The sequence below is a fragment of the Rhinoderma darwinii genome, chromosome 10, assembly GCF_050947455.1.
Source record: "Rhinoderma darwinii isolate aRhiDar2 chromosome 10, aRhiDar2.hap1, whole genome shotgun sequence".
Classification (NCBI taxonomy): Eukaryota; Metazoa; Chordata; class Amphibia; order Anura; family Rhinodermatidae; genus Rhinoderma; species Rhinoderma darwinii.
In genome coordinates this window covers 13,838,375-13,851,323 of record NC_134696.1, presented here as the reverse complement: position 1 = coordinate 13,851,323, position 12,949 = coordinate 13,838,375, and the positions used below count along the sequence as shown (strand labels likewise).

The following is a 12,949-nucleotide window of genomic DNA, read 5'->3' as shown; positions in this document are numbered from 1 at the left end:
GTCACTGAGTTTGCCCTACGCGTTTCATTTCTATTACTGATGTCTGCCGCAATTCTTCAGGGGCCTGCAGTAGGTAAGTATTGTTTGTTTGTTAGATAATTAGCATCCAGTGGCATAAGGAGACATTCAGTGATGTCAGACATTCAGTGATGCCTTGGCGGCTAGCAAACACAAGCGACGTCAGACATCACTGAATGTCTCCTTATGCCATTGTATGCTAATTATCTAACAAACAAACAATACTTACCTACTGCAGGCCCAAATTGTTGATCACTTCATCTCCCAAAAAATGGAATAAAAAGAGATCAAAAAGTTGCATGTACCTAAAAATGGTGCTGATCGAAACTACAGTTCGTTACACAAGAAAACAAGTCCTCGCACGTTTTCTTGATGGATAAATAAAAAAGTTATGGCTCCTAGAATATGGCAACACAAAAAATGTATTCTTTTTTATAAAAAGTATTTTATTGTGAAAACACCATAAGACATAAAAAACATATATATATATATATATATATATATATATATATATATATATATATATATAGCATCGCCGTTATGGTATCGCCCCGCAGAATAAAGTGAATATGTAATTTATTGCGCAGGGGGAACGCTGTAAAAAAAATTGAATAGAAAACAATAGTAGAATTGATGTTTTTTAGTCACCCCGATTCTTAAAAATAGAATAAAAACTGATGAAAAAGTAGCATGCACCCCATGAAAACAACAATGAATTCCACAAGGGGTCTAGTTTCCAAAATGGGGCCACTTTTAAGGGGGTTATTTTGCACTGGTACCTCAGAAGCTCTGAAAAATGCGACATGGCGCCCAGAAACCAATCCAGCAAAATCGACTTGCCAAATAGCACTCCTGCATTGCTGAGCACTGGCGTTTGTCCACCCATCAGTTTATGACAATATATGGGGTGTTACCGTTATCAGGAGAAATTGCTTTACAAATTTTAGGGTGCTTTTTCTCCTTTATTCCTTGTCAAAATTAAAAATTTGTACCTACTATCGGAAAAATTTGATTTTTAATTGCACAGCCTAATTCCACAAAATGCAGCAAAAAAAGCTGTGGGATCTATATGCCCACTATACTCCTCGATAATTTCCTTGAGGGGTGTAGTTTGCCAAATATGGTCACTTTTGGGGGGTTTCCAATGTTTTGGCACCACAAGACCTCTTCAAACTGGACATGGTGTCTAAAAAAATGGAGACCTCAAAATCCTCTAGGTGCTCCTTTGCTTCTGAGGCCGGTGCTTCAGTCCATTACCGCACTAGGGCCACATGTGGGATATTTCTAAAAACTGCAGAAGCTGGGCAATAAATATTGAGTTGCGTTTCTCTGATAAACCCTTCTGTTTTACAGAAAACAATTGAATAAAAAAGATTTTCTGACAAAAAAATGACATTTGTAAATGCTATAAATTCCTGTGAAACACCTAAAGGGTTAATAAACTTTCTAAATGCTGTTTTGAATACTATGAGGGGTGACGTTTTTAAAATGGGGAGACTTATTGGTGGTTACTAATATATAAGGCCCTAAAAGCCGCTTCACAACTGAACTGGCCCATGTAAATATATCCTTTTGAAATTTTCTTGAATGTGAGAAATTGCTGCTAAAGTTCTAAGCCTTGTGATATCCTAGAAAAATTAAAGGATATAAAAAAAACGATGTCAATCTAAAGTAGTCATATGGGGGATGTTAATTAGCAACAATTGTGTGTGGTATTACCATCTGTCTTACAAGCAGATACATTTAAATTTAGAAAAATTTTAATATTTGCAATTTTTCACTAAATTTTGGTGTTTTTCACTAATAAATATTGAATTTATCGACCAAATTTTTCCATTATCATAAAGTACAATAAGTCACGAGAAAACATTCTCAGAATCGATTTGATAGGTAAAAGCATTCCCAAGTTCTTACCACATAAAGTGACACGTCAGATGTGAAAAAATGGGTCTGGTCCTGAAGGCCAAAATGAGCTTGGTACTCAAGGGGTTTAAGGGATCCGGCCACCAGCATTTCACCTATTGATTTTACATATCCCTCACTGACCGCTGCTATAAAAAGTTAATTGCCGTTATCCCCTCTCCTAAACTCCTCCTCCGATTGTATATAACGGTCTGCAAACATTTTGCGCCTTTTATTGTAATAATCTGATGTCTCTTTGTGCGCACACCCCAGAAGAGAACATCAATACACAAGCGTGGGATTTTGTGTGCTGAGGGAAGGCGAGGAGCTGTTAATCACAAGTAAGGAGACAGGGTAAACTCGCAAAGGCTTGAGGAATAAGGATAGGACTCTTTTCAAAATAAGATAGGACTCTTAGCTTAAAAAAAGATCTAACAATCAAAAAGCAGCTTCCTTAGTGCAGTATAGAATATCATAAAATAATTGTTCGGTTCTTTTTGGGACTTTGCCTTGGACTGGCTTGAATTATAGCGCTAATCTTCCCCAGCTCGTAGCTGTAGTAGGTTTGATTTTCTGGTGCAGTGACAGCCAGGGATATGTTTATTTTATTAAAAGGCGTACGAATCTTATTAAATTAGGCATACTTATCTTCAGTGCAATTCATATTAAGCTTGTCATATAAATCGCCAGTCTTAATAAATTCCCCTATTATCTATTTTAGATTTTGCTCTTCCTTACACTTTTTAAGGAGTTGTCCATAGAATCTAGAATTGAATTCTGAGTTAATATATTAATGTCCCCTGTTCAGAATCCTGTGATATGAATGGGCACGGTGTAACTTTCCCTGTGGTGGCACTGCAGGGAAATGAAAAACTTACTGCAGATTATTTTTTATTCATAGATTACAGCTGATCGCTGGTATCTCAGCCAGGGGACACTTTGTGCTCTGTTTATTCTAAAGGGATTTTTCTAACAAGTAGGGATTGATTCGAGATAAGAACCCCTTTAATGTATACAGCCTGCACAAAACAATAATTTAACCCCTTCCCGCTCCCGGACGTACTATTAGGTCATGATGAGCGCATTGTTCACGCTCTATGACCTAATGGTACGTCACGGGTATAACGGCCATTCCGGCCCCGCTCCTGGCACATACGGGAGCTGTGACAACTGCTGTCTCATACAATAGTTGGCGCAGCTCCTTCAGCAGGGTCCCCGCTGATTAAACAAAGAGAAGCCGCGTTTAATAGCGATCGCGGCTTCTTAGGGGTTAAAACACCATTGCTGTCCCGCGACATAATCGCGGACGCCGATGGTTGATATGGACTACAGGGGTTTTCTATCATTGTAGTCCCCTAGCAGAGCATCAGCTGACAACAGTGACGTTGGCAGCAGTCATCAGCTTGGAACTCCAGCACTGCTGCCAACGTTACCTATCAGCTGATGCTCTGCTCGGGGACTCCAGTACTGCTGCCGACGTCGCTGTCCATATATGGATAGTAACTTCAGGGATTTCATATCGCTGGAGTCCGCGAGTAGAGCATCAGCTGATGCCCTGCCTGGGGACTCGAGTATTGCTGCCGACAGCATTGTCCATATATGGAAAGTGACAGTGACGTTGGCAGCAGTGCTGGAGTCCCCGGGCAGAACATCAGCTGATGCTCTTCTCGAGAACTCCAGTGATAGGAAACCCCTGAAGTCACTGACCAAATGTCGGGAGCAGTGCTGGAGTCCCGAGCAAAGCGCTAGTTGATGCTCTGCTCAGGAACTCCAGCAATAAGCAATGTGACAGCCCCTTGCACGAATTCCATTGATAACACGCCGACACGAACAGCACAGGAAGCAAGCCCTCAGTCACGTTGGGCCGTGTCAGCGCGTCATCAATATTAGAAAATCTAGAGGACTTCTGGGAACAATTCAGTGGGTTTGAACTGCATGATTTAGTACCGAATTTTAAATTAAAGTACATTAGTATGTGACTTGTTTCAATTTTTGGTCCCGGGATAACCCCTTTAAAATCAGAAAAATGCTATTTTCTCTACATTTTCTCAAATTTTTTCCACAAATAAACACTGAATATATCGACCAAATTTACCACTAACATAAAGTCCAATGTGTCACTGAAAACAATCTCAGAAACTCTTGAATAGGTATAAGCATTACAGAGTTATTACCACATAAAGTAACACATGTCAGATTTGAAAAATGTGCTCCTAGCCTTAAGGTCAAAACTAGGCTGTATCATTAAGGGTTTAAATGGAATAATATTTTATCATTCATTTCATGTTAAGCAATTGGTTAATTTGTTGTTATAGCCGCTTAGTTTTTAGAATCTTTCTTTGGACTGATAATAGTAACGGGAACTTGTGCGATCATCCGGGACATCATGGGGTATTATGAGGCTTCTTTTTTTTTTGCATTATATTCACATTGTGATAAAGATAAACATATAACATATAACTGTGGGCTTTCCTTGAGGAGATCATTATTACTTACCTACTCCTTAGCATAAATATTAATAATCTTGATTTATAAACCTTAGATTTTTCTTGCGTCAAAGACACCAAAGTTAAAATGTATAGAAAAAAAACCCATTAGCAGCACTTACTATGGGATGTCCTCATCCTTTAGCTGGCCATACACTTGAGATAGTTTTTGACCAAACAATCGTTCGGCCAAAAGATATTCATCCCGACTCCACTAAAAACTTTCATGTGTTTTTAAGAGATAGAAATGAGAATTCCGCTGCCAAACTCCTGGTAGCGGCTTATCCATTTGCAAGCAAAAGGATCAGGCATGTTGAAATTCCACATGCCCAACCCTTCTCTCCCCTGACATCTGCCATCGGGGAAAAGTCGGGATGCCACCATACACATTAGATGCTCGACTGGTCCTTTCCGAAATCTGCGGGTTCAGCTGACATATATCTCATGCACAGGGGCATATTATGGCTCTGTTTTATATACAGCTGTAATAAGCTTTATATAGAGGACTTACATAGAGGTGCATGGGGTCTCTACTGTACCTTATATGATGGAATATGTAGGTTGTACGGAGGTATAAGGAAAATAATTTTTGAAGTCATTTATGCCCATTTTTTACAGGTACAGCTTTACTAGGCTTTCCTCACCCATTCAGTGCTATAAATGTGCCTTGCATCCCTTCATTTATAAAATCTAATGCAGAGATTTTATGAAGCAGCAACAACCAGGTAACATTTGTACTTTTCCATGGCAGTAATGGGTGAAATCTATATGTCGTTATGGGCAACTGCTGCACCAGTACCAAGCTCCGTACATATATACAATAACAGAACCAAGCTCAGTACATATATACAAAACCAAAACTTAGTTCAGTACATATATACAGCACCTGTACCAAGCTCAATATAAAATATATATATATATATATATATATATATATATATACAGCACCAAAACCAAGCTAAGTAGATATATATAGCACCAGAACCAAGCTAAGTACATATATACAGCACCAGTACAAAGCTCACTACACATATTCGGCACCAGAATCAAGCTCAGCACATATATCCATAGTACCAGGCTCAGTATATACTGTATATATATATATATATATATATATACACTACCGTTCAAAAGTTTGGGGTCACCTAGACAATTTTGTGTTTTCCATGAAAACTCACACTTATATTTATCAAATGATTTGCAAAATGACTAGAAAATATAGTCAAGACATTGACAAGGTTAGAAATAATGATTTTTATTTGAAATAATAATTTTCTCCTTCAAACTTTGCTTTCGTCAAAGAATGCTCCATTTGCAGCAAGTACAGCATTGCAGACCTTTGGCATTCTAGCTGTTAATTTGCTGAGGTAATCGAGAGAAATTTCAGCCCATGCTTCCAGAAGCCCCTCCCACAAGTTGGATTGGCTTGATGGGTACTTCTTGCGTACCATACGGTCAAGCTGCTCCCACAACAGCTCTATGGGGTTGAGATCTGGTGACTGCGCTGGCCACTCCATTACAGATAGAATACCAGCTGCCTGCTTCTTCCCTAAATAGTTCTCGCATAATTTGGAGGTGTGCTTTGGGTCATTGTCCTGTTGTAAGATGAAATTGGCTCCAATCAAGCGCTGTCCACAGGGTATGGCATGATGTTGCAAAATGGAGTGATAGCCTTCCTTATTCAAAATCCCTTTTACCTTGTACAAATCTCCCACTCTACCAGCACCAAAGCAACCCCAGACCATCACATTACCTCCACCATGCTTGACAGATGGCGTCAGGTACTCTTCCAGCATCTTTTCAGTTGTTCTGCGTCTCACAATTATTCTTCTGTGTAATCCAAACACCTCAAACTTCGATTCGTCTGTCCATAACACTTTTTTCCAATCTTCCTCTGTCCAATGTCTGTGTGCTTTTGCCCATATTAATATTTTCCTTTTATTAGCCAGTCTCAGATATGGCTTTTTCTTTGCCACTCTGCCCTGAAGGCCAGCATCCCGGAGTCGCCTCTTCACTGTAGACGTTTACACTGGCGTTTTGCGGGTACTATTTAATGAAGCTGCCAGTTGAGGACCTGTGAGGCGTCTATTTCTAAAACTAGAGACTCTAATGTACTTGTCTTGTTGCTCAGTTGTGTAGCGGGGCCTCCCACTTCTCTTTCTACTCTGGTTAGAGCCTGAGTGTGCTGTCCTCTGAAGGGAGTAGTACACACCGTTGTAGGAAATCTTCCGTTTCTTGTCAATTTCTCGCATGGAATAGCCTTAATTTCTAAGAACAAGAATAGACTGTCGAGTTTCACATGAAAGCTCTCTTTTTCTAGCCATTTTGAGAGTTTAATTCGAACCCACAAATGTAATGCTCCAGATTCTCAACTAGCTCAAAAGGAAGGTCAGTTTTATAGCTCCTCTAAACAGCAAAACTGTTTACAGCGGTGCTAACATAATTGCACAAGGGTTTTCAAGTGTTTTCTAATCATCCATTAGCCTTCTAACACAGTTAGCAAACACAATGTACCATTAGAACACTGGAGTGATGGTTGCTGGAAATGGGCCTCTATACACCTATGTAGATATTGCATTAAAAACCAGACGTTTGCAGCTAGAATAGTCATTTAGCACATTAACAATGTATAGAGAGTATTTCTGATTAATTTAATGTTATCTTCATTGAAAAAAACTTTGCTTTTCTTTCAAAAATAAGGAAATTTTTAGGTGACCTAAACTTTTGAACGGTAGTATATATATATATATATATATATATATATATATATATATATATATATATACAGCACCAGAAGCAAGTTCACTATATATAACAGCACCAGCAAAAATACAGCTCAGTACAGGGATAATTTGCAAAGTCAGGTTAACATCCACCATAATTTGTATGACGTGATACTACAGTTCCCGGCATGGGCTGAACAATGGTAAGGATTTGCTGTATCCCCTGAAGGTAGTGCCACACACTGTGCGACCTGAATATACAGCACCACACACACACACACACACACACAGTGCCCCCTAAAAGTGAAGTACCACACACTATGTTCCATTAAGACAGAGCACCATACACGCCATGCCCCCTGCAGACAAGGCCACAAACATAGGGCCCTCTGAAAATATAGCACCACATAAACAGTGCCCCCATAATATAGAGCCAGACCCTGTGCCCACCAAAAATGAAGTGCCACATGCTGTGCCCCCTGAAAGTAAGCCACCACACAGGGCCCCCTACAGATGAAGCGCTAAAGAAACAGCGACCCTAAAAACAGGTAAAGCACAGATTGGGTCAACATTAATAATGCATACAAATGTAGCCTTCTTTATCTTGATTCTGATAACTTGCTGCAGCGTGATATCACACAACAAAAGTCATTGAAAAGTCATTGAAAAAGTCAAGATAAAGGATCTAGCCACTGTTTTTTTAATGCGTTAAAAGTCATGATAAAGACGGCTACATCTGTACCTATTAACCGTCCTGTTTTTTATGGAATTGTCCCACAAAACAAAACTCAAAAGGATAAGTGGTCAATATTAGGGACAATTTATTTTAGAATGTTTATAAGCCGTCTTGAAGATAACATACAGAGTAACATTTCAATATGTGCAGATGATACTCACACAGGGAATTTGTAGAGAATTTGATTAATTTGTGTCCAGTACACTATATATTTGTCCCTTAGCAGTATACTTCTGAACCGGAGTGCGCCAATATCTCGAGACAGTTGTCCAGTCAAAAGCAGGAGAGAGACGGTGGAATACACAGGAGTGCGATCACTAAAGAAACGGGAAGTCTGAGAATAAGAGCTGCTGAAGCAGTCCGATAGAAAACCCAGAGAACTTTCTATTCAGGATGAACATCGTGCTTTTTATATCGTTATAGTGGGCGTTACTGAGATTATATATATATATATATATATATATATATATATATATATATATATATATACTGTTTTTTTTATTTATTTATGTTATTTCAAAGGTTAGAGGCTGATATTTAGCTTTCATTTAATTTTTATCTTTTTATTTATATTTTTGTTTTTTGATTGATTGCTATCAGATTTTTTTCTTTGGTTCTGAGCGCCGAGTTTTGTTTTATTTTGTTCACTATAGAGGTTTATACAAATAGAGTTGCTCAGACTTTATTTTAAAGGTTTGTCATTTATCCAGGGGGCGTGTTTAATATAAATAACCCATAGAATAATTTTAAAACTTAGCCTTTAATGAGCTGATAAGATGTGGAATAACACACATTTACATAGATTTTTCACAAACTGACATACAGAACATGGATATTTCCCTGGTGTGAACTGGTGTCTACCAAACCATTTATAAAGTATCACGGGGCGGGGTGTGGACCCACTGGGCCGTACCGCGTAGTGGATAGGCAGCTGGCTAAACAGGTACAGTACAAAGTATATAGTCCAGAAAGGGTACCTGAGGCAATGTAGACAAAAGCGGTGATTCAGGTTGAAGATAAGGCTCCGGCAATAGACGGACACCCGGCGGGGTGTGACACAGCAGATGCAGCGGAAGACACAACTCGACTTCAACTCAGGACGGCACAGAGGCACGGCAGCAGGAACGGGTAACACTGGGAACTGGAAAACACTAGGAGTCCATTTACAGGACAAACTTTAGGTACACAACAACGCTCAGGCAAGAGAGCAGAGCCCTTTTATAGTCCAGCAACATTCTGGACTGATTGCAGACTTCCTGCAATTGTGCGCGCATTGGCCCTTTAAGGCCATGCACGTGCGTGCGGGTGCGCCCTGCGGGAGACAGTCTCAGATCCAGGAAGCGAGTGCCGGCGTCTCACAGGAGGGAGACGCCGCAGAGATCTCACGTGACCATGGCCGCGGCCGTCGAAGGGTAAGTCAGACCGACGGGCCACGGCCATAGACGTTACAGTAAGTATGGCCTTTTCTGTGTTTTATTTTAAGTTTTAAAAGTACTCCTTTCATATCTAAATACAATTTGAGAAACTGTAAGGAATAACGGGAACCAGACCATTGTTTTGAATCTGGGAATTTTACTAATACAAATAACTCAAGGTAAACAAACCGCTCAATGTGAATTGGTTGTTAAATGTTAGAAATATTATTTTGTTTATAATTTTTTGACTGTCAGACAGGTGAAAATGCACCAAATATATTAAGAGCTGTGCAGATTTGATCCATAGAAGACAATACCCATTGGGATATCTGGCGGTCAGCCTTAGGTGCTAAGCCGCCATCTGCACCCAGACTACAAGGAGCGCCAAGCCACCAAGGCTCTAATAAGACCGCACAGAGTACCCGGCCATACTGCCCATAACCCATTACCAGACTGCACTCATAGAGAATTGTGAGTACAGCACTACTATGCAGTAGCATGGCAGTATAGATAAGGAGACTCCATCCTCTCAGCTTGTTAGGACTGTAAAGCTCTGCACCCTGACTGACTGACAAAGAGACAATTTTCTGTTTTGTTTTTCTTTCGTTCATTGCTCTTTTAACAATAAAAATAGATTTGTTTCTTTAAAGATCATTAATTGTCTATGTGAATTTATTATAACACAAGTTCCCATGACCGGCTCATGAATATAATAAGTCATCATGTGATAAGTTATTCTTAGTAACACACTTTGTAAATTGAATCCTGTTTATTATATAAAGACCTTGTGCCCCGGTCTAGAGGTAGTCACCCCGTCTGTGATACAAGAGTAGATGATGGATTCCAGTCCCCATAAAGTCTATCATGAACATGACTTTGATTCCAGACAATATCTGGAGCAATACTTTTCAGATAAACCTGACATGGTCTTTGGAGAAGACTCCTTGAATTCTTTCATTGAAAATCTTAGACAAGTTTTCGCAGTGGGTATGTATCCTGATTTTATTACTTCTAAGATACATTGACGTATATATTATTTTATGTTTAACTGGTTTTAAAGAATTGGAAACAACTGAATAAAAATTGGACAAACTTATTTTTTGGGGTGTGGGAGATCAAACAGGAGGCAAACATACTGCCCCACTTTTAGCAACTAGAAAATCACAGGGAGCAGAGCAAAGACCTAGTCATTGTATATAATAAGGAATATAGGTGGTCAGGGTTCAGTAGAGTCATGTTTTTTTTCTTATCGTACCCCACCTTATTAAGGGCATCTCAAAAATTCCAATTCTAAGTGCAATTCCCTAAATCTGCTGTTATCTGACAATTTTTTTATTTATTTTTTTAAACTAGAACTTGATCTTTAGAATCTACAATTCTATGTTTAATGACAGATGTCCATGCTTAAAAAAAAAAGAATGCACCAATAGTTATTTTCTGCTCAGCATACCACGAATGACAGAAATAGATATTTTTTCTTTAATAATCATATTAGTATGGAGATATCACTTTCTTTGTCACATTAGACTGAACATGAATGACAGCTCAGCAGACTTGTTGATTGGGAGATTCTACACAGGGTCAGGTCCAGTCACTAGAACTCAAATACTATAAGGGAAAAAAAGTCTGCATAGGGTAGATCAATAAAAAAATGTTGGAAAAAGCTAACAGAAGTTAACTTATATGTTATATAAAGAATAACCAGTAAAGGGTCTAGAAATAAAAAAAAACCTTGTCCTAATTAAAGCTGTAAATTTGTGGTTCATCAATAAAACTGAAGGAACCAAAAATAAGCTCATCCTTAAAAAGTTGATTTAATTTTATCAAAAATATTTTCAAAACGATAACACCTTATATGGTTTCTGTGTGTCCAGTGTGGTGCCTTAGAATATGCAATCCAGCCAAATACGTCTAGCACCTTTCGCCCATGTTTGCAGTTTTTTTTCCACTTTTGGTATTTCATTTTACATCTGGATCCATAGATTGCAGCCACAGCAGATAAACAGCTACAACCCTGGTTATAGAGGACACTTAGGGTGACCTATATACCATCCCATCGGGTGAGCACTCTTGGATTGTTCTAGTGACTGTCCTATGAGCCTGCCTTCTTCTTTTCTTTCCTCTTACTACAGGACCTCAGATGATTTCAGTCTTCACCTTCTAAAATAACATTGGTGTCATCGACCTATAGAACATTTGAGGATTATTTTATGTCTTTTTCGGATATTTGGGTATTGAAAACCCAATGTTTACATAGTTTACTAGAAGTGACACAGACATATCTCCTTGTGTATCCACAAAATCTATGAGGATTTAACATATTAGATGTTTAAGTAGTCAAAATGTTTTTTCTGCAGGTCATATTAAAGGAGAAGTCTTGATTGACATCAGTCTTAGTTCCTTTGTTCATCATTTATATTCAGCCTGTGAGTTTTTTAAAAACATCATAGTCCTGAAGGTCAATAACAGATGCATCATGGAGCTGAAGAGATGGGTGGACGAACGTACAGGAGCATTTTATTGGGGCCATGCATCAACACTTCTACAAGAGAAAGAAGAAAACAGGTGACATATATGTGCTGACATAAGGAAACCCACTGTCATTGTGATTGTTGCTTCTCATACATCAAATATAAGGGATGATGGGACAAAGATCCCAAAAAATGTGTTCTCTGTTAATATGATGTAAAAGTTTTGTTACCCACTTAGTTCAATATTCTTATACAAGTTAATGCTGGAAAGGCGCAGTATAAGCCTGACACTTGGTACAAAAGTCTTGAATTATTTCTATTTAAGTCAATAATCCAGTGTTAAGTCCTGAACCGCCATGTTGATGTTGACTGTGGGACAATCACTTTCCTTGTCGTTTTTATTTTCCAGTGATCAGTGTCAGGACCAGGAAGAAAAACTGAGATCAGCCATTCAACATGTTGTGAAATACGATCTGGAGAAAGAGAATATTACAGACCCGCTGGTCTTACCACCAGCCGATTGTGTCATCAGTGTTTGGCTTCTGGATGCTATCAGCAAAGATCAAGATGATTACATCAGATATTTGAGGAAGTTCTCTAGGTATTTGAAACCTGCTGGACACCTCATATTAATTGGGAGTTTAGGTGCAACATATTTCACAGTTGGTAAAGACAAGTTCAATGCTTTCACATATGATGAGGATTTTGTCAGGAAAGCTCTAGTTGAAGAAGGTTTTATCATTGATTACAGTAAGGTCCAGGAGAGAACGGCTGTCAGTGACCTTATTGACTATAAGGCCTTCATATTCATTGCAGCTCACAAGGAGAAGTAGGTTTGAAAATACAAAGTCTGCATGTCATTACTTTATATTTTTAAGAGGCTCTGTCACCAGTTTCATACTTCCCTATCTCCTACCTAATCTAATAGGCGCTGTGTTGTATATAACTACTGTGTTGTTGTTTTTTTTTTTAAAAAGTTTATTAGTGACAAAGTTATGATCATTTTAACATTCATGCTAAATGATATTATTTTTTTTTTATAAAAGCCCAACTGGGCGTTTTTTTTCCTTTAACCAAGTGGGCATTGTAAATAAAAGTGTATGACGGTGACCAATCAGCGTCATACACTTCTCTTCATTCATGTCCAGCTTTAATCACAGCAATGCGTGATCTCGTGAGATCACTCTGTGTGGTCACT

At 38.7% G+C, this 12,949-nt stretch overlaps 1 protein-coding gene across 1 annotated transcript; it reads left to right on the top strand.

Moving 5' to 3' along the window:
* The first annotated feature begins 10,113 nt into the window (after positions 1-10,113).
* Positions 10,114-12,584, top strand: LOC142662463 (nicotinamide N-methyltransferase-like). Its single transcript, XM_075840667.1, has 3 exons — positions 10,114-10,267; positions 11,638-11,845; positions 12,161-12,584. Exons 1-3 carry the CDS (start codon positions 10,114-10,116, stop codon positions 12,582-12,584), a joined length of 786 nt encoding a protein of 261 aa, XP_075696782.1.
* The last annotated feature ends 365 nt before the right edge of the window (positions 12,585-12,949 follow it).

What these genes read in the sequence shown, in the direction of transcription:
- LOC142662463 (XM_075840667.1), top strand. Translation starts at nt 10,114, where the DNA reads ATGATGGATTCCAGTCCCCATAAAGTCTATCATGAACATGACTTTGAT. An exon ending in TAGACAAGTTTTCGCAGTGG is followed by an intron (nt 10,268 to 11,637) that starts GTATGTATCCTG and finishes TTTTTTCTGCAG; the next exon opens with GTCATATTAAAGGAGAAGTC. An exon ending in CAAGAGAAAGAAGAAAACAG is followed by an intron (nt 11,846 to 12,160) that starts GTGACATATATG and finishes TTTATTTTCCAG; the next exon opens with TGATCAGTGTCAGGACCAGG.